This window comes from Halictus rubicundus, chromosome 16, assembly GCF_050948215.1.
Source record: "Halictus rubicundus isolate RS-2024b chromosome 16, iyHalRubi1_principal, whole genome shotgun sequence".
NCBI classification, from domain to species: Eukaryota; Metazoa; Arthropoda; class Insecta; order Hymenoptera; family Halictidae; genus Halictus; species Halictus rubicundus.
The window spans coordinates 10,281,861-10,308,423 of NC_135164.1; the positions used below are offsets into that span (position 1 = coordinate 10,281,861).

The following is a 26,563-nucleotide window of genomic DNA, read 5'->3' on the forward strand; positions in this document are numbered from 1 at the left end:
GTAAGCGAACCGGGCCATCGGATGCTTCGACGCGACCTGACGCGACGGGATATCCTAACGGGACACCGTAAAACACCGATCGCGAAACAATAAACCAGATCACCTTCTTGTTCCGTCGCATCCGTGTCGACTCTTAACAAACTCTTTACAAAATGCGGTGTCCCGAATGCACGTCCGTAGTTTACCTCGCGCTTTATCGATTTCCTGACATTGTCCATTTTACATTGTCGAAAGCATGTTTCCATCAGCAACCGATCAACTTTTTCGGCTCGAAAAGGTTGATTTTCCGAATGCGTTTCACTAAAAATACAGATCGACCAATTCCGATCGAATGATCTGTTGCATCCGAATTTTAGTCGATTAAATTTTCTGAACAGCTTAGCTCGTTCTATTACAGAAATCGAGTTGGTTCGAAACGAACGAAGAGATAGATTCGCACGATCGAAAAGGACGATTTTCCGTTTCGAGAAGCACGTGAAAACGCGCGCCTCGTCGAATCGGTAGAGAACCAGCGTATATACGCGGCGCGTTGGTAACCAGGTATTCTACTTGATGCAGATTCATCGAACTACCGGAGTTGCGTAGCAGAATCGGGAGGATGTTTTTATCAGGCCGATATCGGGGCGGCGGGTACAAGTTCATTTCGCGATCGTTTCGTTCCCCATTAATGTATTCGTCTATCGGTAGCAGGAGTGTTTAGGCAGGTGGTCCGGCGGGCTCAAAGCGCGGCATGCAAATCGATACATCGAACCGGCCGCCGCTAATAGCCGTTGCGAAAGGAGAGAGTCCCGGTGAAATTTTTATGCCGCGTAACAGGCGGCCGTGTCCGCGTTCGCTGGCAAAAACTTCATTAACTACGCCAGCGAGTGAACCAGGAGGAATGTCGGTCGCGAGACGCCTTGTTTTTCCAGAGTTTTCGCGAAATAATGCGATCACCGACGCATCGAGCAGCTGTTCGTTTCGTGGGAAAACCGTGTCGCGTTCGAAGTCAACGATAACGCTTTCAAAACGGAACTTTATCCCCGTGTCTGACCGGAGCCGGACTTCTTTCACTTACTGGCTGCCGGCCGATTCGCGTTGAATATTAACGGCGACCTTTCATTTTAGCCACGCTCTCGTTTCACGACGGAACGCCGCTTAAGATTCCACCGAAGGATTCTCGGTCACGTCTGACCATGCACCGACCTCCTCCACATGCACCACGCCGGCAACCGCTCCGACTGAAAGCTCGTTCGCGTTTCCAATCAACGACGCTCCGCATGCGTCCGATTCAAACTTGATTTACCGATTAATTATTGGCTCGGACCAACGGCGTCGCACCAAACTCCGCAAACTTCTGCGAACCTTCGATGCATCCTCCATTTCGTATTCTCCGCTGGCCTTCGAGCGTTCGAGCTTCCAAACTGGATAGTGAACTTGGAAAATATTTTTTCTAACTCTTCCGGGTTTTATCGTAATAATGTGATTAGATATAAGTCGGAGGGTTGATTCGTGAACAGGAAGAGAGAGAGAGAGAAAGTGTCGCGGAATGAGATAGCGACGAACGAAGAGAGGGAAAGGGAGAGAAAGCGAGAGAAGGGAAGCCCGAAATTCGAGCCGGTACTCTCAATAATTCGTGGGCATCGACCGCTGCCTTGGCGGACGCTAACGTTTCGGCGAGTGTCGTCGTGTCGTGCACGTGGAAAGGCAGTTTGGCAGGGCATGTGTCTCGTGAAAGAAACATTGTCCTTGCTCCCCTTACCCCTCGCCAATGTGCCACCTACCACCGGTCTAATGGCCGAGGGGTTAATCGGGACTAGGAGGCGAGTAAAGCCGGAATAAACCCGCGTAAAGATTTATGAACGCTCCCGTGAAAAGAGAAGATTGGCGGGACGCAAGCGCGATTCCCTCTGTCCACTCCGGATCCGTCTGGACCTGTGCCTGTGATTGTGATTGTGATTGTGATTGTGATTGTATCCGACAGAGGATAGACTCGAACCGCGACATCGAATGTTCTCGGAACGGGAAACCCCGTTTATGCTATCGTTCGTATCGTTGACCTCTCTCGAGAATCGATCCGCTTAGAAAGCATCGACTTCTCTCTCCTCTCTTTCTCTCTGCGCCACTCGATTCATCGATAAGACGTTCCTCCGAATCGCACGTACAAAATGTAGAATAGAAGAGCAGAGTTTTTTAAATGAAAACCACGCAGATTTCCTGAATAATGTACGCATCGGCTTGTAAAATGTTGGAACACCATTGTGGAAGGTGTCATCAATGGGTTTCGTTATCGCATAATTAGACTGCGCATCTTTCTACGCATTTACGTGTTTGCGACGCCCGCCAATGTCCCCCGTCCAAGACCAAATACCGACAGACCTATTAATTACATTCGTCGGGGCATTCGACAGAAGAGTAATAATTTTTTCGCTGGGAAATGTTCATCTCGAATCATATTGTTCTGGTTGCAATTTTCATTCTCATTTTACGATTTTATTAGAAAGTTTTAATACCAGTCCACTCGTGCGCACAAAAATATTTGAAAGCTTGCAGGACCGTCGGAGTTCTGTGCGACTCTCGTTACGTTTCTCTATCACCGACAGGGAATAAAATTTCATCCGATTTTCATTATCCTGGATTATTCCACAGAACCGTAAGTTTGCATAAAATCCTGTGGTTCGGCAATTACCAGAATATTACGAAGGAACTTTTCTGCAGAGGCGAGGAGTCTGACCAAAGGCTGGCTGATTCCACTGGGAACTTTCTGCGCGACGGCAAACAAGTACATTTCCCGGTTCAGACATCAAATATCGTCGGAATAGGTTCTATCCGGTGTCCGGTTGCGCGTAGGATCGCTGAAAAATATTTTTCCGCGGAGATTACACCGGGGAGGGGGGCCGAACGGCTTCGTTTCTCTCGTGACGTTTATCCACGAAAATAATTAACGAGAGCGCGCCGGAGGAAGTCGATATCTTACGAAAGGAGAGAATGCTTTCCGGCCGGGGTGCAACAATATCTCGGGCTCCTCCGATGCAGGTTGTTAGCGATCGTAAATCTTCCACCGAGTCGCTTCTACTTTCGAGAAAGTCGGATCACGATCTATACTAGGTTGTCGAACAACGAGGAATATAGACACCGGTTCGGATAATCGAGGTTCTACCGTATATAGGTCGCCTCGGAGACGAGTCCGAGAAATTCCATCGTCAAAGAGTGAACCACAAAGGCACGACGACGATGAGAAGCGTGAAATTTGACGGGCGGGCAGATGGACAGGATAGTGGTTCGATCGTTGACCCGATTTTTCCCGTTATTTTTCCGTTTTTCTCTATTTTTCCAGGCGGCCGGGGTGAAAAAGGGATTTCGTTTAAAGCGAGAAAGTTTCGCGGATAAAATCTGCCGGCCCCGGTCCGCCTCTTCGGAGGGTTCTGTTTATACGTTTACGTCGAGCGCGAGCGAGCGTTTGTTCCGGAGCGGAGCGGAGCGGAGAGGAGTTGAGCGCGGCCGCGCTCGTTGTATTTGCACGGTCGACCAAACCGAATCAATTTCTGCTTTTGGTTTCAGTGTTGACGTACGATGGCGAACAATTAAACTTGACGAAGATCACGCGCAATGAAATGGGCGCGTACCTCTGTATCGCGACCAATGGCGTGCCGCCAACAGTCAGCAAGAGGATCACCGTCGACGTCGAATGTGAGTGGATTTCCAGATAAGTATTATCATTCCGGTCGCGAGCGGTACCGAGCCTCGTACAACGACGTATCTTGCATTTTTAATTTACCACACGGTTGAAAGAATCGTCGGGGCGTGGATCGCGAACGAGGCCGGGATTATCGGCGTGCTGCGCGGGGGGTGGGGAGGGTATTGTTTAAATTTGATTCGTCGAATTGCAGGACGGGACGGGACGCGACGGTGGCCGGGTCGTGTAGAATCCGTCGAGGGGTAGGAAAGAGGAGAAGGAAGCGGGGAAGGATGCGAGGGTGGCAGGGAAACGGCAGGCAGATGCGCCGTTAGGAAAACCCGAGGGAAATACCGGTAGCTCCGCGCGCGCGTCCCGTCGCTCCTGGTCATTTTTCCCTTTTATGCGTTCCATTCGTTCGTGTCACTTGGCACACGGGCGTGTGCGTGCCCAGGAACCGGCGCGGCGGGCCCCGGGACAGCTCGAATAGTGTCCTTTGAATATTTAGAGGAGCGCGGACATATTTTATTTAGCCCCGGCAAGAAAACACTGGCCGTCCGACTCGCTATCTCGAAACGCTCCGACATTTTTGTTGCTCCCCCTGTCGGCCGTCCTTCTCCTCCCAACCCTCCCAGCCCTCTCAGCTTTTCCTCCCCCACGCACGCCTCTGAATAATTTTTATCCGTTCCCCGGATGTCACGGGGTTCTTCTGTCTCCGAGGATCCGTTCGGCTCGAGAACGTCGTTCCCGCAGTCGAAACGTAATTATCGCCGAGTAGGACGCCGTGCGTTCTCTCAATCGGGCCGAATAATTGCAATCAGAATTAATTAATCAACGCTATAGGAAACCGGCGACAAGGAGACGCCGTTCACCGCAACCCGACGCCTCGTAACTCGCGCGTCTTGCGCTTTCGACGAGCGCGCTCGCGTTTTCATCAGGTCCGAAATGTTCTCGTGAAAAACACTCGGTTTTCCACCAATCTAGATCCCACCAAAGTTGAAGGATTTGCATAAATTCGTAAATCCTTTGCTGCTCGGGTTAGCGTACAGTAACCGAAATGAAATTTTCCGCGCGGAGTTGTAGTCGCGCGTTGGTAAAACGCGTCCGCGTGGAATAAAATATTCGCGGATGAAATTAACGGAACACAAGTTACCGTGTTAATAATTTAATCGAGGATCAAATGCGGATTCTTCGGAATTGGCAATTTTGTTTCGTACGTTGGGCGTGTGAGAACCGTTCGACGTGTAACAAAATTTCGTTGCGTGTTTTGGGTTTTCGCGTTAACGAGCGTAACGAGAAAGTATATGTACATTGTTGTAATAGGATTACAACCTGGGATAATGAACAAGCTGTTCGATCGGCGTGCGCGATGGATGAAAGGGCTTGATCGCGTTGTCTGGCCACAAATGGCAGAATTTACTTGAACGTACAACGAATATCTGCTTGAACACACAATTATTATTCTGTATAAAGATTCGCGGTGGAAACGTAACATGGTTAATTTTAGGAATTCTGGAGTAGGATTTTGCATACGTATTTCTGGAGGCACGTTATTGAAGAAAATTTTAAAAAATCGACATTTTTGAAACGTTTCGGCTCTCGGATTGTCGCGAATGTTCTCTCCGCTCGGTTAGGTTAATTCCAACATTGTCGATAAGTTCGCGCGGCGCCGAGGCCGGGAACAAAGGTCGGTTCGCAGGATGAAGGAGGTCCGGTGTCGGGGAGACGTGGATAGAGTCGATGGCGGGAAATGAAGAGAAGTATGCGTTAATTAGGGTCGGCGCAGGCAATTTGTGGATTTGCGGCGAGCCCGGCGGATACCGGCGCGAGCTGGGCTCGAGTATGGTTGCCGCGGCCCTTGTTGTTCGTCTACGGTTAACCCCTCGCGTTTTCCAGCCGGTTTCGTTCTCGTCGCGTTTAGGCTTGCTGCGACTTTTTGCCCAATTAATTACGCAGATAGTTATCGCAGACTTTAAGCTGTGTCGCTCGGCAAAGTTTTCGCAGCGTTTCGGTATTACCGTCAGTGGCTTCGTCGGGCATCGAAAACGCACTACATACAGTGCACACGGAATCATAGTGCGTCTTTGACCCCCGGCGAAGCCGACTGCGACCGGAACGCTGCGAAAACTTTCCTATTCGTCGCGGCTTACGTCTGGAAGCTGCAAAATAGCTGACTGTAAAGTATCGTAGTAGATCGAAAAATATGTTGAAACGAATTGGGGGGAGTCGCCGAGCGATCATTTTCCCTGCGGCCGGATCGGGCGGCAGGTGGAAGTCGGGAAAAAATCCGATAACGGAACAATCCTTTGGCGGAGTGCGCGCGAGGGTTGCATCGCGTTTTCATCAGCCGGAGATCATGCAATTCGACTTTAGCCGGGACGATTGCAGCACGCTCGCCTAATCCGAGGTTCGGGCCCGGCTCGAGAGCAAAGTTTCTCCGGGCGAGTTTCTGTTTATTCCGGTCGAATTAAACTGCGGACAGGGCACGGTTATTTTCCGCGGCGCGAGCTATCCGGGCACGGTATTTACATTTGATCAATTCCGGGCGAACGAGAGACGAGAGGACACCGAGAGAGCTCCCCGTAGCCTGGCTCGCGTTAGAAAGAAACTTCGAGCCCCGGTGGAGGAAAGTTTTTCGACGTGGGGCGCTGCTGCTTGATAGTCGTCGTTCGGCACACCGATGAACCCTCCCCCGCCCTCGACGGTCGCACGAGTCGGAAAATTGTTCCGAAGCAACTCTATTTGCCGGCGAACCGGGCAGAGATGGCGCGATTATGTTAAACGAGCAACCGTTAGCGTACCTCCGGCAACTTCCAGTTTCGTTTCGCCCCCCGTGAACTGTCGCGGACATTCGTCTGATCGATGCTCGACTCGATGCCAATTCGGTTCAACCAGGACTTCTGTCGGAGAGACCAGAGAATTCCATCCCACTCGAATACCATTTTTAATGCTAAAATCCAGTTCCAGATTTTTCGTTTCGTCACTACCGAAATCGCAGAAATTTGACTTCCATTCGTCGAAAGACGATATCAAACGCGAATGTTCGCGCCTGCGAACGGTTTTTAACTGTAAAGACCGGCTTCGGAATTTTCGTTCTATGACTATTGAAATTGTAAAGGCCCGACTTTTATTCGAGGGACGGTGTCAAGCGCGAATTTTCACATCCGGAAACGACTTTTAAGGGTAAAGAGTGGTTTCAGATTTTTCGTTTTACCACCACTGGAATTGCAAAGGTTTGACTTTTACTGGGAGGACGATATCAAACACCAATTTTTGCAGCTGGAAACGATTTTTAATGCCAATAACCGGTTCCAAAATTGTTGTCGTGTCACCGCTATTGAAATTCTAAAGGCGTATCTCGATCTCGAATATTGAAAATGGTGCACGAGGCTCGTCTAGATCGTGGTCGCTCGATAGACTGCGGATTTGATGCATCTATAGTAAAAATCCTAGTCTAATTCGCAGTCTGTCGGCATCCCGGTCTCGCGATCGATCGGATCGTCGATCGAGCGGCACAGGAGAGAGTTGCGAAGCGTTAACCGAGGTTAATTAATGTTAAAGTCTCGCCGATGATCTTCGTACCGAATCAGCTGGTGGGAGCACCAGCTGGCACCAACGTAACCATCGACTGCCAGACAGAGGCTTATCCACGGGCGATGAGCTACTGGTACATCGATAAGGAGATGATACTCTCGAACAATAAGTTCAAAACGATCTTCACGGAGAACAGTTACAGGACGAACATGAAGCTCACCATTATCAACGTGCAGGCTAGCGACTTCGGGAACTATCGTTGCATCAGCAAGAACTCGCTGGGCGAGACCGAGGGCTCGATTAGGTTGTACGGTAAGATGATGAACGATCGCCGACCATGGTTACCTACACCCCAGTTTCTCAGCAGTCTTCCCTTAGCACCGTAGCTCGTTCCAAACGAAGAATCCCGATAAAAATGCATAGATTAAGTACAAAGAAAGTCAAATTATTAAGAGAAATAAATGAAATTCACAGTCTATCGTTTAGCAGATTCGTGAAACCTGGATCGTCGTCTTTGATCCTCTAAAGTTCGATCTGTTCTTATCGGTGATGCAGAGCCGTCGTAACAGAACGCGATCGTAGTCCGTAGCGAGTGGGCTCAAAGGGTGGAGAGAGTTCAGAGCGTATAATTTTTGTTTCAGAAATTCTGAAGCCGTCCGTGGCGCCGAAGGCCACGGAGATCAAGAGCAGCGCCAACAAAGAAGGTGAGAGAGCCTCGTTGAATATCATTTCGCACAGCTCCAGCCCCGAAATCGATCATCTCTCGCTTCCCTCTTCGGAACGAACGCTCGTTAGCTTGCCGGCTCTCCACGGTTTTATTTCCAAAAATCGACTATAGTTCGCGCGGTTTAGCGGATTGAGAAAAATAGAGAAAGAGACACAGAGGGAGGGAGAGAGAGAGAGAGAGAGAGAGGGAGAGAGGGAGAGAGAGAGAAGGAGAGAGAGAGGGAGTGAGCAGGTGGGTGCCACGAAGAAAAACAACGCGGAAATTACACAGCTGAACGAACGGCCGGAGCCGAGCTCGTTTTCCAACGGGAGAACGGGTTTCGAGAAGAGGGAACGGTGAAAAAGTTCGCGACCATGAATCAGCCTTTTATCGCGCACCTCGAACGATTATTAAACGCCACACGGGATGGAATAATTCCGCGGAAGATCGACGCGTTTGCCGGTCCGACGCAAACAATTCTCTCTTCGTATCGATTCGTCTCGCGCTGGTTTCGAACGACCGAAGATCTTCACGGCTCTCTCGCGAATCGCATTTTCGCTAAATACCTCCGCAATTCGAGCTCGAACACCGACCGGCGTAACATCGCTTCGTTCCCTACTTGAAGAGTCCTTCAAAGCAGTTTTGAACGTCGGTAATCGCGAGAGGGTATATTCCCGTCTTTGCAGCGAAAAATTCTAAAGATCCTGATGAAATGAGCGCGGCCCCCGAGTCTCTCGGTCCAGTATTTAATTAATTAGGAGATTCAGTCCGCGTTATCCTTTGCGCGAAAGATTCCTCGAGATATTCAAAAGATTCTTGTTTGTTCGCTGGATATGATCGGCAGACTGTGAAGCTCTTTGAAAGTTTCCCTTTTCGTAGATTAATTTGTGAAAATTAATTGAGAAATCGGTAGATTTCTTAAATTCTTCGTTTTCTTCGAGGAATAGCATAGGTCATTTCTGTGGTCATCGATGTCTAAACCTCTCGGATCCCTTCCGACTGTTTCGTTTCGCAGCAAAACGTTTTGCGTTTGATCTCTGGAATTCGAATCTTTCCAGGCTAGAAAAATCAGTGCGATTCGCCTGGATCTGGATCTGTCTCGAGGGGTGGAGCACTTTAGGGGATCCTAGGCCCAGGAACGTGATCTTTACATGACTCGGGGCCGAGCGACGGCGTGTGCTTGCACATTGGCCAGTCTATTATTAAAGCAGCACGAATAAGTTGGGCGGATGCCTAGGTCAGGTCCCTGTGGCTCTGGCCCCGGCGTTCTCGCAGCGAAACCAATCTCAATACGCTGCATTATTAACGCCACACAAGGCTCGGCCGCCACCGTATTACCGCCATTAAGCTTCGCAATTTTACCTAACCGCCTCACCTGCCCGGATTATTGTAAGTCTCTCTCTCTCTCTCTCTCTCTCTCTCTCTCTCTCTCTCTCTCTCTCTCTCTCTCTCTCCTCTCTCTCTCTCTCCCCCTCTCTCTCTCTCTCTCTCTCTCTCTCTCTCTCTCTCCCGTTACCTTATATCGAGTAATTGTGACCGGCCGGATTTTCACTTGGGACAAGATCCGAAAAGTTTCAAGAACCTGGCCGGTGCTGCACCTCCCGGGCAAGTTCGATTGTTCGACACCGAAGATGCAATTTTAAAGTGCCCGGTAACTGTCCTCGCGAAACAAAGCTAAGCGTGCTCCACCGTGACCTTTGTGCAATTATTCGAAGCTACCGTCCCGGATGTTTTTAGCTATGGTACTTCGTTCCCTTCCCTTTCATAGCCCTGATCTAAGTAGCTCAGGAAGAATGATCGAGGTGACTCGATTTGGAAAGTTCAAAGTTCTAAGGAAGACGGCAGTTTGTTAGTCGGCGATTTAATAATTTTGTATTAGACGAGACACTCGTTAGCCAACCTTTTGCTCGTACAAACACTTCGGGAGTCGGTGAAGCGCGTCAGCCAACAGCGCTGCATGAACTACAATTAGGAATCAGCGGGTACGTTCTACACGCGCGACGGCCAATTATCATCGACTGATGTGTATCGAGCGCGTGTGTGTTACGGATAGAGGTCGGTACACATTCCTCGATCACGTACCGCGTTAATAGCGCAGAAACTTACGTTTCCAAGAACAAGCCAACTGCAGTACCGTGAGTCGTTTGTAACCAGCCGCGGGCTTTCAAACTTGAAGCCATCGGCATTTAATCGCTCCGATGTGACGCAGTATTCGAGTCATCTGGAAGGTAAAACTGGTTTTAAAAATCCTTTTATCCATGGGAAACTGTCGAACGCGTTACCGCACTCTGTTATATTGAAACTATCACCGTGGCAATCGTCCTTAAAAATTCTTTAGTCATCTCCTTTAATCAACTGATCGCTCTATACTTCGAAGCACCGATTTGCTATGTAGATAATTAAGTCTGCAAAATGATTGGCTGCTCATTTTCTCTCTCGGTGTCGGTATGCGTTCTCGCGATTGGATTAGCGGGAGAAAAAGGTGCAAGACGGTCTGGCGTAATGGCGGGTCGCGTCGTCGGGTGCAGCTTTTATGCGACTGCAGTTTCGCGGTAATACGGTTGATGATCGACTGCCCGGATGCCGGGAAAGTTTCGCGGAACTAGCCGGTGGCTCGTGTTCGTCGCCTCGCCGGCTCGAAATCAATCTTAATATTAGCGAATTATTAATGACCCGGGCAGCAAGCGCCATAACTCACCGGCGGGGACGTTAAGCGCCACCGAACAGTTTCCAATGGGTCCGCCTTCGCCCTTATCTGGCCAGATAAGATTCGGGATGGCAGCGACACCCTCGAAATTTGATATATCGAAACACGCTCGCTAAATGGAACAGCGACATCGTTGAAACCTGAGGTGACCGCGCACCTGAAAGCAGATAATAAATCTTGCCGCGCGGAATTACGTGTATTTGCTGTGTTGCACAAGTTTGTCCAAACAATGCTACAGTCGGACACACAACGACAAAAGTTTCGAATTACTCTCGCGCCGAACGCGAGCGAATCCAATTTAACCTTTTAAACGCCATTTGTTTCGCCGCCTTCCTTCTTCCTCGCGTCTGTTGTCAGTAGCTCGAGCAATTTGACAATACGATCTTCTACGTGTGGAATATCTGGACCACACTGCGAAGCAAACCATAAGCCGGTTAAGAATATGATTGACTTCCGAACGAAGTTGTTAATGACTCGTTGAAGTTGGGTCGAGGCTTTCGGGCGACGGGGAATAAATCGATTCGACGGTTCTTTGCGGTCCGAGACGGATGACGTGCAGCGAGACCCCGGGAACATTTTAATTTTCTATCGCGAGCATTACATTGCCGGTGACCCAATTAGCCTTATTTAAAATTCAATTACCGGTGTCGCCGCGGCGCGGCGCGGCGCGGCCGAATCACGGATGCGGACCAGATTGCGTCGATCACGGCGCACCACGATAGATTTCCAGCGGAATCGGCGCCGATCCGCGAGGGCAAATCGACGATTTACAGCTCGCGCCGACGTCTGTTGTCGCGGCAGAGAGATCTGCCTGCCGGAGAGATCTTGACCGGGCTTCCGGTTTGCATAATGGATGCGTTTAACACGTTCGCTGCCATGTTACACGCGCTCCCTCCGATTGTACAGGCTGCGCCAACACTCGAGCCTGCGTTTACGGACGCGCGAACGTTGTGCAAAATAATTTTCAATTATGCTAACCCGGGTCTAGCGTTTCCTATTAGATTTACGCAAAATTTAATATTCATGCGGGACTTCTAGAGCGGTAACCGCCGTGTTCTACTCTGAAAAAGCACGCTCTGTTAACGGAAATATAATTAAACTCTCTCGCAGTACTTTCGCTCTCTTTGGCTTCTCTCGCGATATTTTAATCATTCTCATTCGCTCTTCATACCCTTGCTCGCACGCATTCGTATTTCGTCTAAAGTTAACGGAGTTTATTTACCGCTAATACTGTGAAGAATAAATTTAATTAATTTTGTAATGGTATCGCGGGGAGCAGTAGGAAATACGGAAACGATCTGGTCGCAGCAAAAATCTGACCGTAAGATAAATTCTCGAGGAACCTGTTGCAAAAGGAAGTTCGCGGAAGCTAAAATCGTGCGAGGGTAGCCAACGTGTTGCTTTACGTAGAGTCCATGGTACACTCGACACCGCAGAATCCCGCTTGGTAGTCTCGGCCCATAAAAACACTTAGCTTAGCGTAGTACCAGATAGCTGAAGAAAAGTAACGTTTGCTTAGCCTGCGCCGGGAAAATGTCAACAGTCCATAATCGGGTGCCATGTGGATTCGAGGGAGGACGAAAGTGTTTTGGAATTCGAGAAACAGCTTAGCTAGGAACAAGCTCCGTTTCATAGTTACGTGCCTCGACGTATTGTTGGGCCACTTAGGATCAACCCCGAATAGAAAGTTCGACGGTAAATCCCGTCGAGGCGCAACGCTGTTATTAGAACGGAAATTTCGCGGCACAAAGTGGAACCGTCTTGTAAATCTCTAGGCGCGGTTATTTACGCGAGCTTGTAACTCGCTGAACTCTACACTAAATTTTCCCGGGGAAAAAGCGAATGCTTTACGATCGGAATGCTATCTCGAGCGGCACGTTCACGGCGAGCCTTGCACGGGGGTGGTCGGTCGGAGGCCGCGGAAGGCTTGGGATTAGCCCCCGGAGAATATACGATATTTAATAATGCCTCTACACACTGGTCGCCTCTCGGGATGCCCATCGATCCTGCCGGCCGTAATTAATTATCGCCGAGCAAGGAGGCCCGAATTATTTCTCCCAGCAGCCTCCGGGCCACCACGCATCCTTCCGCGACCCGTCAACCCCTGCTGCAGCTCGTCGAGTGATCGATCTCTCCCCGAGAGATCCCTTGTTCCTTTATCGCTGCCAGGAAGTGAACAGAACAGTTCTTATCACCGTGTCTACCGCAAGCTTACTAATGTTTTATTCGGTTGCAAACAACGTAACAGTATTTTTAAATTCTTGAGAATCAGATAGAGGACGCGTTGTTCGTTGTCTAAATAATTCCCGGTCCGCGTTCCGGCAATTTGCCTGCCGACCGACACTCGTATTTGCGATCTTACCGAATCGTTTCAATTCACAATGGCCGACCATTGTGACCCCGTAACGTCAGAGATTTCGCGATCCAGCCTGCGAACCGGGAAACGGTATTAATTTCGCGAATCGAGCTCCCTCTCTCTCTCTCTCTCTCTCTCTCTCTCTCTCTCTCTCTCTCTCTCTCTCTCTCTCCCTGTCTCTCTCTCTCTCTCTCTCTCTCTCTCTCTCTCGCTGCCGACTGCTGGCTGCCGACCCGTTTAATAAGTACACGACAGGCACAAAGGGTTCATTTCTCCGCGGACAGAAAGGGAACTCGGTCATTTCCCGCCGTAGAACCTCAACTTTTCCATTTAAAGTACCAAGGGACCGGAGCAGAGTTCATCCCCCCGCCGGATGAACTGCAGCTACTCGATTGGTCGACGCACGAACACAAGTTTTCCGATTGGAATTGCTAGGCAAGAATCGAAGCTTTTAAATTTTTTACGTGGCTCGAGTTTAATCTTCGAAGGGGGGCACATCAAATATTCTTCGGAGCTTTGAACGTGGTTCTCCAAGGGGCACGCAAGATGGCGGCCCGGGGTACACTAGAATAGGGGGCTGATCTCTGTTGTCTCTCGAAGCAAGTGTATACTTTCTAGACTAGACAATCTTCAGTCTTCAAGTTCTCGATAAATTCATAAGTTGCTGAACTGGGGCACCGAGGGAGGGAGGTAGAAAGTGGCAGCGTGTGGTCGGCGTGATTGTGCGAGGCTTCCCACAACAAAATTGACGATATAAATTTTCGTGCGATGGAAACAAGTGCCCTTAAATTTTCGAGCGCAAGACAAAAGTTTCCGCAGAGGGGCACGAAAGGAGAAAATAGAAGTAGGGGAGCGGGGACCGGACGCGATTGCTCGGTCCCGCCAAGAGGAAACAACCCCCGTGCGACAGCTCTTTGTGCAAGGCCGCGAATATGCTTATTCTTCGCGAAAGATGCCACCGGGTCGGCCATATTGTTGAGAGGAGAATGGGGGGAGGGGCGGTGGGAGAAGAGGGGCAGTGAAACAAAGTTTCCCGGGCGTATTTAAACTTTTATTCGAAAACTTTTTAGTACCGCGCGCTGTCATCGTCCCTGCTCCGCTACACAGTCCGAAGGGCCGCGCTTGTTTGCGAACCGGAAAGGGGGTGGACTTCCCTCCGCAAAAAATCTCGAGAACAAGGATATCCGCGATGGGAGGACGACGAGGATACTCGGGATCTCCGAGGAGAATTAATCGAGTGCCGCTTAAAACGGTTTCGACGGCTATTTTTAGACGGGGAATGTTTTCAGTCGGAACACCACCCTCTCGGCCAATTAATTCGTTGCGCTGCCCTTCCCGAGATTGCGTTAACGATTCTTAGAATCGTGGAAACTTGAGTTCCCGGATTAGCTTGGAGCGAATTTTTGCGAGCGAAGGCAGCCGATTGAAACAGTAGTTTGACTCAAAAGCGGTCCAGGGCAAGAAAGGCGGCGGCGTTGCTTAAAAATTCGCAACAGTTAGTTAGCCGGACGGGAAGTTTCTCCGCGTTACACAATCGTACGAGCCACCGGGGACCGAGTTGATTATTCCGCTCGATTATGGGCGGCAGAAATAAGTGGCGAACCGTCTTACCGGGTCGCAACTGTCTATAAAGGGTAACGACGCTACACAATGGCGTACGGGTCCCGCGTCGAGCATCAATTCGAATTGCACGCCCGCGGTTGACGCGGAGCCCCCCCCAGCGAAATTACAATCTAAGCAAAGTTTCAATCTGCCCTTGCGCTAAAATTGCCCGTCGGTGGTTCCTAATCAAATTATACGCTGTCTCGCCTCTTCAGCTCGAAACCAGGAAAAATCCCTTGAAACGAGATCCGTCATCAATTGCTGGATTTTATGCATTTCTAACCGGACGAACACCGGCGTCCCTTAGAAAATAATAAAAATCATTAAATCACATACTCGAATAATCACGCGAAGGAGCCCGCATAGCTACAAGTTTCTCGACTCAAGAGTGAGAGGGAAAGAGGGAGAGCAGTAGATTCGAAAGTAGTCAGTAAGTCGAAGTGGTATCGGGAAAGTTGGCGAATTAAGGGGGCTCGATCCCCGTTCGCGGAAAAAAAGGAAAAAAGGGGGAAAAACGGAAACCGAAACTCGGAGGATCGGTCGAATTCCGTGCGGGTTTCGAAACCGCGGCGCGGCGCGTCGGTGCTAAGGAGGCAGGGAAGTTCCGAAGCGCGGTTTCCGAGGACCGTATTTCTCCCAAAACTTTGAATCCTCTCTCGCGGAGGCTCGAGGATCCCTGACCGCGTTCCAGAAGAATTTCAAATTCACTCGCGCGCCCGGCTGGTAATACCGCGACGATTTATATTCGAGTTTCGTGAAACGCGAAACGCGAGCGCGTCCCGGGCCGCTCGACAACGACTTCTTCTTCTTCTTCTTCTCCTCGAGAGACAGAGAGAGAGAGAGAGCGAGAGAAAGATACAGAAAGGAGCATCCGATCGAGCGTGAAGCACTCGGAATCCGTCGGATTCGAAACGATCGTCCCTCGGTCCTCTTTGTAGTCAGCTTTTTCTCCGTCGGAACGTCGCATCTCCGTCTTTATCTCTCTCTCTCTTCTTTCTCTCTTTCTCTTCTCCCTGCTCTCTGTTCGTCTTGCACTACGGCTCAATGTAACCGCCGCGTCGACGGTATCGAACGCAACAAGTAGAAGTTGGCTCGTTTTCAAAGAAGCTGCCGGAATTCATCAAACCGCCAGCTCGACCCGCCTGTTTTCACCGAGTCCACTCGAAACACCGTCCCGAGCGTGTTCCGTCGACGACGATCGACGATTCTCCGTCACACCTCTCTTCCCAGCATCCCCCCGACGCCTTCGCAGTGTTCGCTTGAGGAATCGAGTGCGACACCTTTATAAACGAATCTCAGAAAAGGCTCGTTCGACTACGCGTTACAATCTATGATTCTATGATGAGATTCTTGTTTTCTAAATGAGAAAACAAGTCGAAAATATCGAATAAGTTTTACTCGTTTGACGGTTTGTTTTCGAGAAAAACCGAGTTTGGAAATTCGACGAACGCGCACGCTATTGATTCGGGAATCGTCTGGCGCGTCTGACCATGACCTACCGGTTCTACTTCTTACGAACGCTAAGCCACGTCCACACAGAAGCTTCATCGAGGAACTTTTTCTCGACTCTTGTTGCCTTCTTCGACGTTGCTTCGGTGTGGACATAGCTTTAGACGCAGAACGTTACCGAGACCATTTCGAGCGTTTAACGCAGAGGGTTCGAATCCGGCGGCTGTTTCTTGGTTTTTTGGGTTTAAGTATAATCGATGGATGTATAAGATCGATTCCAATAGAGAGAGAGAGAGAGAGAGAGAGAGAGAGAGAGAGAGAGAGAGAGAGAGAGAGAGAGAGGGCATCGAGAAAGCATCACCGAGTTTATCAATTTTCCCCGAATCCCCCCATGTTCGTGTTTACCCGATGTTTGCACAGCCTGTAGATCGAAGCGCGTCCATTAGCAAACGTTGTAGTTCTCGAGTCGGTAACACGATTAATAGACTGCTTGATCTTTGTGCATTTATAGCTCCTTCGATTAGTAACCTACAGTAAAATAGAATTGTGAGTAATGGGATAATCTAACAAACAATACAATACAACCCCTGACACTGGAAATAATGCTATGTTCACCCTTCGTCTCGGTAAACTCTGTTACATTTCTAACTTAGTTCCGACAGTGTTTCCATTCTCTAGTGACTAGAACCGGTAGTAGAATCGGTACTTTAACCAAGTCGATTTTTGCTTTCTCTTCTGTTAGCATTTATAGTAATATCTGTAGCGAATAAAATTCAGTGGAATCACAAGTTCGGCAAAGTCAACACATCCTCGGTAATAAAAAATACAACACTCGGTCGTAAATTTTCATTCTGAAGGGGCAAGCTTCCTCTTCTGTTTGCACTCGCAGCATTCTGTAGCAAATGAAACACGAACAAAATCAATATATCTCCAGGAATAGAACAGAACCCTTCATCCCGAATTTCCACTTTTCGAAATCACGGTATTCTGAACCAAATAAAGCACAAGCAAAATCAATACCTCCCTAACGATAAAACAGATCCCTTTATCCCATATTCTAGTTATCGAGACCCTTGTAGACCCATCTAGTTACCAACACATTTATAGTATTCGTTAGTCGATGTACCACAGCAAACTATACAGTAGCTAGTAGTTAAATAAATTCCTCGTTACGAACGCACTATGATTTTTGCGTTCGCGAACCAGTGCCAAAATTCGCGGACCAGCATAAACAGCCGCAGTCTAGTAATTAGTACTCTCGACGAGATCACTCACTCGGTTAGAGCTAGAAAGAGAGAGAGGGGAGAGGAGAGGAGAGAAGAGAGAGAGAGAGAGAGAGAGGAAACCCGAGAGAGAGAGAAAAAGAGAGAGGGAGAGAGGAGAGGAGAGTCAGCCGAGAGAAGCGAGCCGTTTAAAAAAGGAGGATCAGGAAAGAGAGCGAGAGAGAGAGAGGGAGGAGGGAGAGGGAGGAAAGAGAGGGAAAACAGAAGCAACGGGAAGAGAGAGAGAGCTATAAAATGGCTGGGTTAGATGAGAAAGGTCCTAATCTATTTTCAGGACGACCGAGCACGCCGTCACCAGCAAAAAGGCCGACCACCGTGTGGCCCTCCTCGTACAACCCGTACTATACGAAAAGGACAGAGAGGCCACCTCCCCCGAGCGAGGAGAGGGTCGACAGGCCAGAGCAGAAGCTACGTGGTGGCCAGAGCACAGGTGAGGCGCTTGCATTCTCTCATCTGGCCCTCCCTCTCCCGGCTCTTTCTTTCGTTTCTCGTTTCTCGTTTCTCGTTTCTCGTTTCCCGTTTCTCGTGTCTCTGTGTTTTTCTTCGACTTTCCCTGGCCTATCGCACCACCACCGCACACGCACACTCGCACGAACCGCCAGCATCAAGCACAAACGCACGCGCTCTATCGCACGAACGATATCTCTCAAAGCCCTTCGTGGAATCGCGCGGCCTCTCTGCTAAAACACGGTAGTTGTGTTCGCTTAAATTTGCAAACTTTCGAACCTATTGGAAAATCAAACTATTGCGTTCACAATCGTAGTTAAATTCAATCGAGCATTACGGTACTATTAGTATGCACTGTTCTGCACCATCCACCACCAGCACACACTTGGACTGTCACGCGATTCGGGGCGAACTGGGTCGCCACCGACTCCGTGGCTCGCATTTTTATTCGTGGAAAGCTGCCATATCTCTATCGATTGCGTACCGTTCACTGTTTCGTTTACCAAACTTAACGCGGGAAACTCTCCAGTTTCGAGAACCGCTCCCTGTCGACGCAGCGACTCGCGTTTGCCTTCTAATAAGCGTACTGTTTAGTCGCGGAAGCTTTGATATTTTATATAGCAAGAAAAACATTGTGCAGCGGAATTTTTAGAGAAACTATTCGTCGTACGATAGTTTTACAAATGTCTGAACAACCTGAACAAATACCGAGATATTGCAAGTAAAGATCAACATCACGGTTTAGCCTGATAGACGTGTTTTCTATACATTGATACGAGCAAGTCCATCCACGCTAATTTCCCCAATTAACGTATACAGGGCGTGTATAATGCAATGGGGGTCGGCGGCTTCAGCCCTCATTTGCACCGTTATTGCGAGATCTCGTCTTTCCGGGGTCCGGCTGCGAACACGAGATCACTCTCGAGTTTCAAATTTCTGCATTATGCATCGCGTTCTCAGAAAAATTCTACCGCGTATCTCGAGGGTCGAGAAGCGAGCGTGTCCGGGAGCTTTCACGCGGAAAGCTCGGTAAAGACCGGCGAAATACGGGCAAAGCCCGTCTGACCACCGGCCGTCCCTTTCCCCTTTTCCCCTTTTCCCTCTTCTTCTCTCTTTTTCCCTCTTTTTCCCTCTTTTTCCCGAGCAACGGCAAACGAGATGCTACGCTACGCGGACTTTTTTTCTCCGCGAGTTTCGAAATCTTTTCGCGGTGGTCGCACGGCGGCCATTCCTGAGCCCTCGCGGCTTCGCTCTGAAGCAAAATTTTCAACTTTCCTGCTTCATGCCGTGACGTCAAACTAATTAAAGCCTGGCAGAAGAAGTAGGTGACAATTCGTCCCCCAAAATGCGAAGAAACGTTTCTGCAATTAGTCGCATCGTGCTTGACTTTTTTCTACGGGAATGATGGATTTATTTTGTTTGCATTTTTTCCGGAGTAAATATCGGAACGTTGAGTAGCAGTGACAAATTCGAACGACGTCGTGTTTCGCGTGCTACTGCGATAAACTGTATCATACGTTGAAATAGGCACGTTCCGAATTTGTTAAATTTAAATGCGTTTTATTCTTTTTTAAAACAAGAGAGTGTCCAATAGGTTGCTGGGAAATTCTATAAAATTCGAGCTCCGGACAGTTGACGTTTCAGCGACAGTTTAAACGATATTGCACGATATTGCGTGCACTTGCGATGGACAGTATTATACAGCGAAACGGAGGCACGCAGAATTTTCGAGATTCAAGTATGATTTGTTCGGAAAAAATTGCGTGCATAAAAATCCTTTAAAAATTCGAAGTTCGAGGACGGGGGTGTCGTTTGATAGAGATGCTGCGTTTCGTATGCAATTATAACGAACCGCGTTGTACGTCGAAATTGAGGGATTCAGAACTTTCTGAATTTAGAACGTTGCACTTTGACAAAAGTGTATCGAGCAACTTGAAATCCCATGGAAATTCAAAGACTGCAGGACTCGGATATTTACACAGGACATTTACAGCTCCGATCCAGGTCATTCGGGATGGATTCCCATTAATCGGGAGGTTAACAGACACATGCAGTGATCACTCGGAGGATGCTGCATTTCGTATGCAATCGTAACAGCCCATGTTACAGCTCGAAATCGATAATCCGTTTCACTTTGAAAAAATGCATCGAACAACGCGAAATCCCGTGGAAATTCAAAGATTGAAAAACTCGAATCTTTGAAGCTCTGAATAATTCATATGGGATTCCGAAGGGTCAGGTTACGCGTCGAACCGGAAGGATTCCGAATTGCCGGAATTAAGGGCGTTCTACTTTGGAAAAACTGATCGGGCGACTCGAAATCCGGCGGAGGTTCGAAGAATGAAGGACTCGAATGAGGGATCTTTACGGCAACGATCCCGATCATTGTAGAAGCGTTCCCTTCGTTCGGGCGTTAACGAAGGGCCCTCGAGGACCGAATAAACCCGGGAAAGGGTGTGCCGATGTTCCGAAAGTGGAATTCGATCGGACGTAAACTCGCTGGCGCCTCGTCACCGTAGACGAGGGTTCTTCCGACTCGAAGATCTCGTCTCCTCCTCTCGTCCGGGGTAACTTGTTTAGCTTCCTGCGCGGCGATCGGAGCTTTTTGACGAAGACGCGTAGAATAGATGAATGGATCGTTAACGAGATAACGAGTCCGTCGGTCGGAGGAACGGGGAAGCCATTCCGCAGCGGCGCGGCAGGGCCATTAACGTCGGGCCAAATGCCGGGGCCCCGATCGAACCTGGGGGCTCTTAATAAGAGACGCTTACCGCTTGATGAGTAATGTAAGGCACACTGTATTTATCTTAATAGCCAATGAACGAAGCGATACGTTTCGATAGCGATAACTCGGCTTCGCCCCCCCCCCCCCCCGCCCCTCGGCCCCCTTAAGCCTCGCACAGTTTCGCGTCGTCCTTTTATCTGGCCATCAACCGAGTTTCGACGAGTTCCCTGATTACGTTCCGCGTCTTCTCTCTTCACCTTTCCATTATCATTCCCGGGGAGGATACCCGCTGCTGAAAGGCACTTCCGATATTAGATCGATCGGCACTCGCTTCCGCGTTTCGAACGTCGCCATTGTCCTCGGCTTCTCTGCTGCGAGGCGATCGATCAGCTCGATACAGTTAATTCGAATCAATTAATCGGCGCTAAGAATCTTATGCTACGCGAACTGGTAGATCGTTTCGTGTTATATCGGCAGGGAAATGTCCTCTTTGACGTTAACCCGTGGACGGCGATCGCGTTTGAAGATTTCACGACAGCCTCGACTCCGCGAAAATCTTTGCAGATTTATCCGTCCACTTCTTTTAGATCCAGAAAAGTCTTCTTTTGGATCTGAATACAAGTGGCTAATCAATCGAACTGGCTGTCAAAAAATTTAGAAGTTACGAGTATTTATAACTTTGGGCCAAATTGGACCAACGTCCGCCGTCCAAGGGCTAATAGATTTTATTTGTAATTTGACGCGTTCTGGACCACGGTCGAATACGAAATACTTCTGTCATGGACCATTCCGCTTATTGCGCGTCTTCAACTATTAAAGTCCGGTTAATGTTTGACTGACTTTGGTAAATTGTAAAGTTCACCGAACGGAGTAAGAACCCTCTGGTTTTCGTGGTCGTCGTCGTCGGATTTAACCGAGCAGGGTAGAAGAATTGGCGGACGAGTATGGAAAACGGTAAATTACACTGACGGCAGCGAGAACGGCTAATTGACAGATATCCGGCGGGCTCGATGGTTTTCTCCAGGCAAAATACCGAGCGCTAACGAGCGTTAATGAATGAAAATGAATGGGAAAGGGCAGTCGGCGACGGTGTTTCAACGGTGACGCGGATCACCGTGCGATAATGCCCTGGAGAATACTTTATGGTGGCCATTCGCAACGGTAAATGCCACCGACTGCGTTCTCGTTCCCGGCTATCGATATCCTGTGTACCGATGGCTCGAGTAATCTGGTGTCGAAGCATCCATCCGGAGTGCAGTTTCCGGTGCCTCGATGACGTCGATGGATACAGCCTGATACACTGACGAAACAATCGCGCGCGTAATATTTCGACTGTCGCGACAGAGTCCTCGGACAATCGGCAAACACGCACGCCATTCGATCGAATCTGAATTCGTCTCTATTCGACTTTTCACCACGCTCGGAATTTCAATTTCGTTTTAACGTCGGTTAATGTCGGTCCACAACGTGGTTGGTCTCCGAGAATATTCCCTTTTAAAAGGTTCGCCATAGATATAGACGTCTCATCGAATTCTCCTGCTCTTAAGGAATCGTTGAGCGTACGAGAATCAAGTTTTCTCTGGCCCGACAATCGAATTCTTTGCCTCTCGGGCCGCCGCGCCGCGCCGCGCCATCCGGATTCATTTCACTGTTATCGAGCCGCGGATCTCCGGCGAATGGAAACTTTTCAATCTGCTGTCAAGCGACTCGCCGAATTAGCTGGTTAAATAATCATCGAAATGGGATCGATTAAACTCGTTGGAGAACACTGTGGCCGTTCTTTCTCTGCATGTATCGCAGGAAATACAAACCAAATAGAATGTTACTTGGTCCAATATAGCTTTCGGTGAATGGGAAATACAATAATAGATCGAGCGGAGCTCCCGAATCGAAAGGGATCCACCTTACTTTATTCAACATTAAAGGGATACACCTGGGTCGGACAAAATGTCTGGGACCGGCTCGAAGTCGAAACACCATAGTAAAAACAGCAGTTGCAACAGTCGGCAAACGTTGTCGTCGTTGTAATCTCGATGGTCGAAGCACGGTTCGCACAAAGGGAAAGCCGATACTGAATGGCCGATACTGAAGAAAACGGACGGACAACGAAATGGGAAACAAGGTGTGCCGCGAGTTCCGGTGGCGTAATGGAAAATATGTCTGACTCGGGCAATCGCATACTACTGCGCGCGGCAGACAGCCGTCTCCGGAACGTGACCAATTGTCCGGCGCTTAAGTCGCGTTTCTCCCGAGAAAATGCATCGGGAAAATTTTACAGCGCGTTCGTCCCGGGTCAGCTTGCGGTCGCGTGCAAGCGCGAAAGCTTCCCTGAAAGTCGGAAAGCACGTACTCGACCGGAGCGTGATTGCGAGACGTATCTAACCCGGCTGCTGGCAAGAGGTCAAGCATCGATAAACGGCTGTGAACGCGGAAATATTACGCCGCGGGTCGACCGTTCACGCACGCACAACCTGGAATCGCTTTCTAACGCGTTCCCGTAACAGTCTGCGCTTCCAGGGAAATTCCTGTCGAACGTCTACCACATTTTCATAGCGGAGAGACCAGCAAGAAATGCACGGGACTCCAACTGATCTTCGTAACTGCAATTTTTCTCTCGATGAAATTTTCCATTTAATAATAATAAAATGTATAATGTATCTGGTGCGACGGGTCGCGACGGACCCGTACACCGAATGCAGGCTTCGGCTTCAACGAATCGCACCTCGGGTAGCCGATAAATTACATCGAAACGGAGAGAGGCAGCAAAAATAAAATATCGAACGATACTAAAATACTGATGTAGGTCGCGCGTCAACTGTTAAGGTGTCCGCTCGACGGAGACGAGACAGCGATTGATCGTGTACTTAAATACTTGAAGAGATCGGAATCCGCTGTCGAAAAACGGGATCGCAAAGGAATTTCGGAAAAATCCCGAACCTTTCATACCCCGAAAGACGTATCCGCAAAATCACTCGCAAGATTCACTCGGCGCGGCGACAATAGCTGCGGAACGTTCGAAAAAATGGATGACCGTTCAAATATGCAGGACCGGTGGAAACGCTGTGAAAGATCCCCAGTGCGATCGTCGCAACGATGCAACGATGCACCGGTGGAACGTTGCGGAGCGCGACAAGAAAGCCGTTGGTTTTACGTGTCGCGAAACGACGGCTGTTCGTCCCGCTTTAACGCGTTTCCTTCGGGCTGCCCGAGAGCTGGCCGGCCCGTGAATATCTGATCTAATAAAATAGTGAAACAAGTCGACGCCCGGCCAGCCGTTACCGCTGCAAACACGTGTGCGATTCCGCAGGCATTCTTTAGAGGAACCATACTCCGAAGCCGCTCGAGACCGGAATTTTAAGTCGAATCAAAGAAAGATGTCGGATTAAAGAAAGATGTCGACTCGGAGACATTCTCGATTCCCGACGAAACTGGCCGAATCGAACCCCGGTTACGCTCGTCGACGTGCTTTCGACACGTGATTCCGTATTCGGGTTATTCCGGGAAGAACGCGGTTTTACGGAGCAGAACAGAATGCCCCGGATGCATGTACTTACGATGTTTCGGGCGCTGGGGTCTCGGGCTGGTAATTAATAATAAAGCACGAGCGCTGGGAATCGCTTCGATCAGTCAGGCATAATTACTTCCAGCGAGATTCATCGGTGGCTCGAGGAATTTCATAGTGTAATCCGCTCCGCGGACAAATGCCGGGCTCAGCGAGCTCGTTAGGTGTTGCAAATCCTCGATTCTCGGCCACTAACTACCGCTTTTACTTCGTAATCGTGTGCTCGTGACTCGGTTGCCGCGGTTGTCTGTCTCGCGGATCGTGAACCGGCAATCTTTCGGTCGGATCATCGGGGACGAGCGAACACGCTTCTTCGCGGAAAACAAGGAAAATTTCTTCAAAGCTCCAGACCAGAAGAATCCTCTTAAACAATTTGTTCGAAATACCGAGCATCGTGAAACGCGCACCGCAAATTCGAAGAAAGCTCGAAAACTGCCGGAAGAGGATCGAAGAAATTTGAGTGTTCGAGGGGCGTTTGAGAGCAGAGGAGCCCTAGGATCATCCGAGAACGCGGCCGGCGTCGAAAACACAGGCGCCCGGAGTGGCGTAGCCGTGTTTTGAAATATGCATGGGCATCCCTTAGTGCGTTTAGTAGGAAATTACGTAGGAACAACACGCGCGGCCTCCGTGGGGCGCCGTTAATATTAACTGCGCCTCGCTCGAGCATTATCTCGTGGGGGATGGCGGAGGGGACATAGCCAGATGACGCGACGAGGTCGTTGCATGGTGCCCCATGCCTCTACGACAGAATTCGCAACCGTTCCACGGTGAACGCGAACGCGAGTCCGCAATCGGTAGTCGATTAATTAGACGCGGAACTGCGGCTTTTTCCACGGGCAATCGCAACCCCTAACGAAATGTAATTGAAGGCGGCGAGCGTGCCGGGAATCGGAAGCTCGTCGTTGCGAACGCGACGAGGATTTGCACGGAGGGAGACATAGAGAGAGAGAGAGTGGGAGGGAGAGGGAGAGAGGGAGAGGGAGAGAGAAGATTCGGGTTGCTTTCTGCCGGCCGAGAAATAGAAAAGGGAAACGAGCTGCGTTTCATGCGCCGCTGATCGAACGATGCCGCTTGTTTGCAGCTCGTAATACGCGACGTCCACGCCTAATCCAACCCTGCGACATTCTTTCCCTGGACCTTGAAACTGCGAATCAACCCCCACGCATTATGGAGCATTACACCGCTACCGTGTGACTAGTAGTAGAGGTTCCGCGATTGATGTCCAAGCTAACGAGAAATAACATTATACAAACTAAAGTAACAAAAAACAAAAACCCTGGGTTCCCTTGTGTTCCTAGCTGTAATATTTCAAAGAGGTAGCGATCCGCAGAATTTTCGGAGCCGTTAAAGAGCGGTATAAGCAACTCGAAGCAGGCACAAAAGAACAGCGACGCGGCCTTACCGAGGGGATCTTGTATTTCGATGAAATGGCTCCGGAGGATCAAGCTTCAGCCTGTATAAGCGATCGGCAAGTTTGTAATGGTAATGCGGACGTTAATTAAAGAGCAGGGAAGTAGACTATAAAGCGGTAGAACTCGCTGCGAAAGACAACAAAGAATTGCAGATGAGGGGCTTCAATGAATTCCAGGGTGGCAGCGAGGAAAGATGAAGCGTGTAGAATGGAGATTTAGCGGCGGGTGGAAGTAGGCCAGGCAAAAAGAAGGAGAAGAGGAAGAAGAAGAAGAAGAAGAAGATGAAGCGGAGGCGAGGCAAGAAAGAAAATTAACAGACTCACGGCTCGGGTTTGGCCGGAAGTGAACGCGGCGAAGAAGACGTTACGTTATCGGCGTTTCGCTACAGCGAAGCGTCGCTTGGACGCGCACGCGAACGAGGAACACGTTAATTGCGACGTTCCGTGCGAGCAGACTTTAAATAACTTGTTGCGGGATTGGACGGCGTACGGCTTGACGTAAATTCACGTGGATCTGCGGTTATGTTCGATGCAATTGTCTAGAACATCGTACTGCTCGTCTCCGGTTGTCCCGATACGTTTGGATTGGCACACATCTTTAATCCCGGACCACGGACCAATTTTACAACTTTAATTTTTTAGAAACACAGTTTTTGGCGATGAACGCGCTGAAACAGGCGACAACGACGACCACGCGTTGCACGCGATCGAAAATAGCATCGAATAGAAACCGCAGTCTAAAACACGGACCAAATGGCCGACAGAAGTGCAGGCGGACTCTGCCACTTGGATCGGAAACAATGCGAGGGAAAGATAGCGCTTTCAACCGGGACGAGTCTTGTTTAAACGCTGCTGTCGCGGACAAGCACGTCGCGGTTTCAATCTCGCCTTAACAACCCGGCCCATCCGTTAAATGGCTGCTTGCTCGCTACTCATTTTCTGCCCTCGGACGCATAATTGCGCTTTTAAAGACTCCGCCCGCTGCCGTTGACCCTTACAACTCTGAGTTGGGCGTGCGAGTTAATTCGTACCTCTTTCTTCGATTATTTACGAACGATTAAAGAATAATATATTCGAGAATAATCTTTACCTTATTTTCTGTGCTTTTGATCCGTCCTATAAATAA

General features: G+C 49.4%; 1 protein-coding gene across 2 annotated transcripts in view; it reads left to right on the plus strand.

Annotated features, from left to right (window-relative positions):
- Positions 1 to 26,563, plus strand: part of LOC143362195 (lachesin) — a 235,587-nt gene that overhangs the window by 185,891 nt on the left and 23,133 nt on the right. For both annotated transcript variants that reach the window (XM_076802149.1, XM_076802150.1), the window contains 4 exons: positions 3,541 to 3,669; positions 7,217 to 7,501; positions 7,831 to 7,893; positions 17,567 to 17,722. In XM_076802149.1, the coding sequence (XP_076658264.1) occupies positions 3,541 to 3,669; positions 7,217 to 7,501; positions 7,831 to 7,893; positions 17,567 to 17,722 (633 nt within the window). The remainder of the gene's footprint in view (positions 1 to 3,540; positions 3,670 to 7,216; positions 7,502 to 7,830; positions 7,894 to 17,566; positions 17,723 to 26,563) is intronic.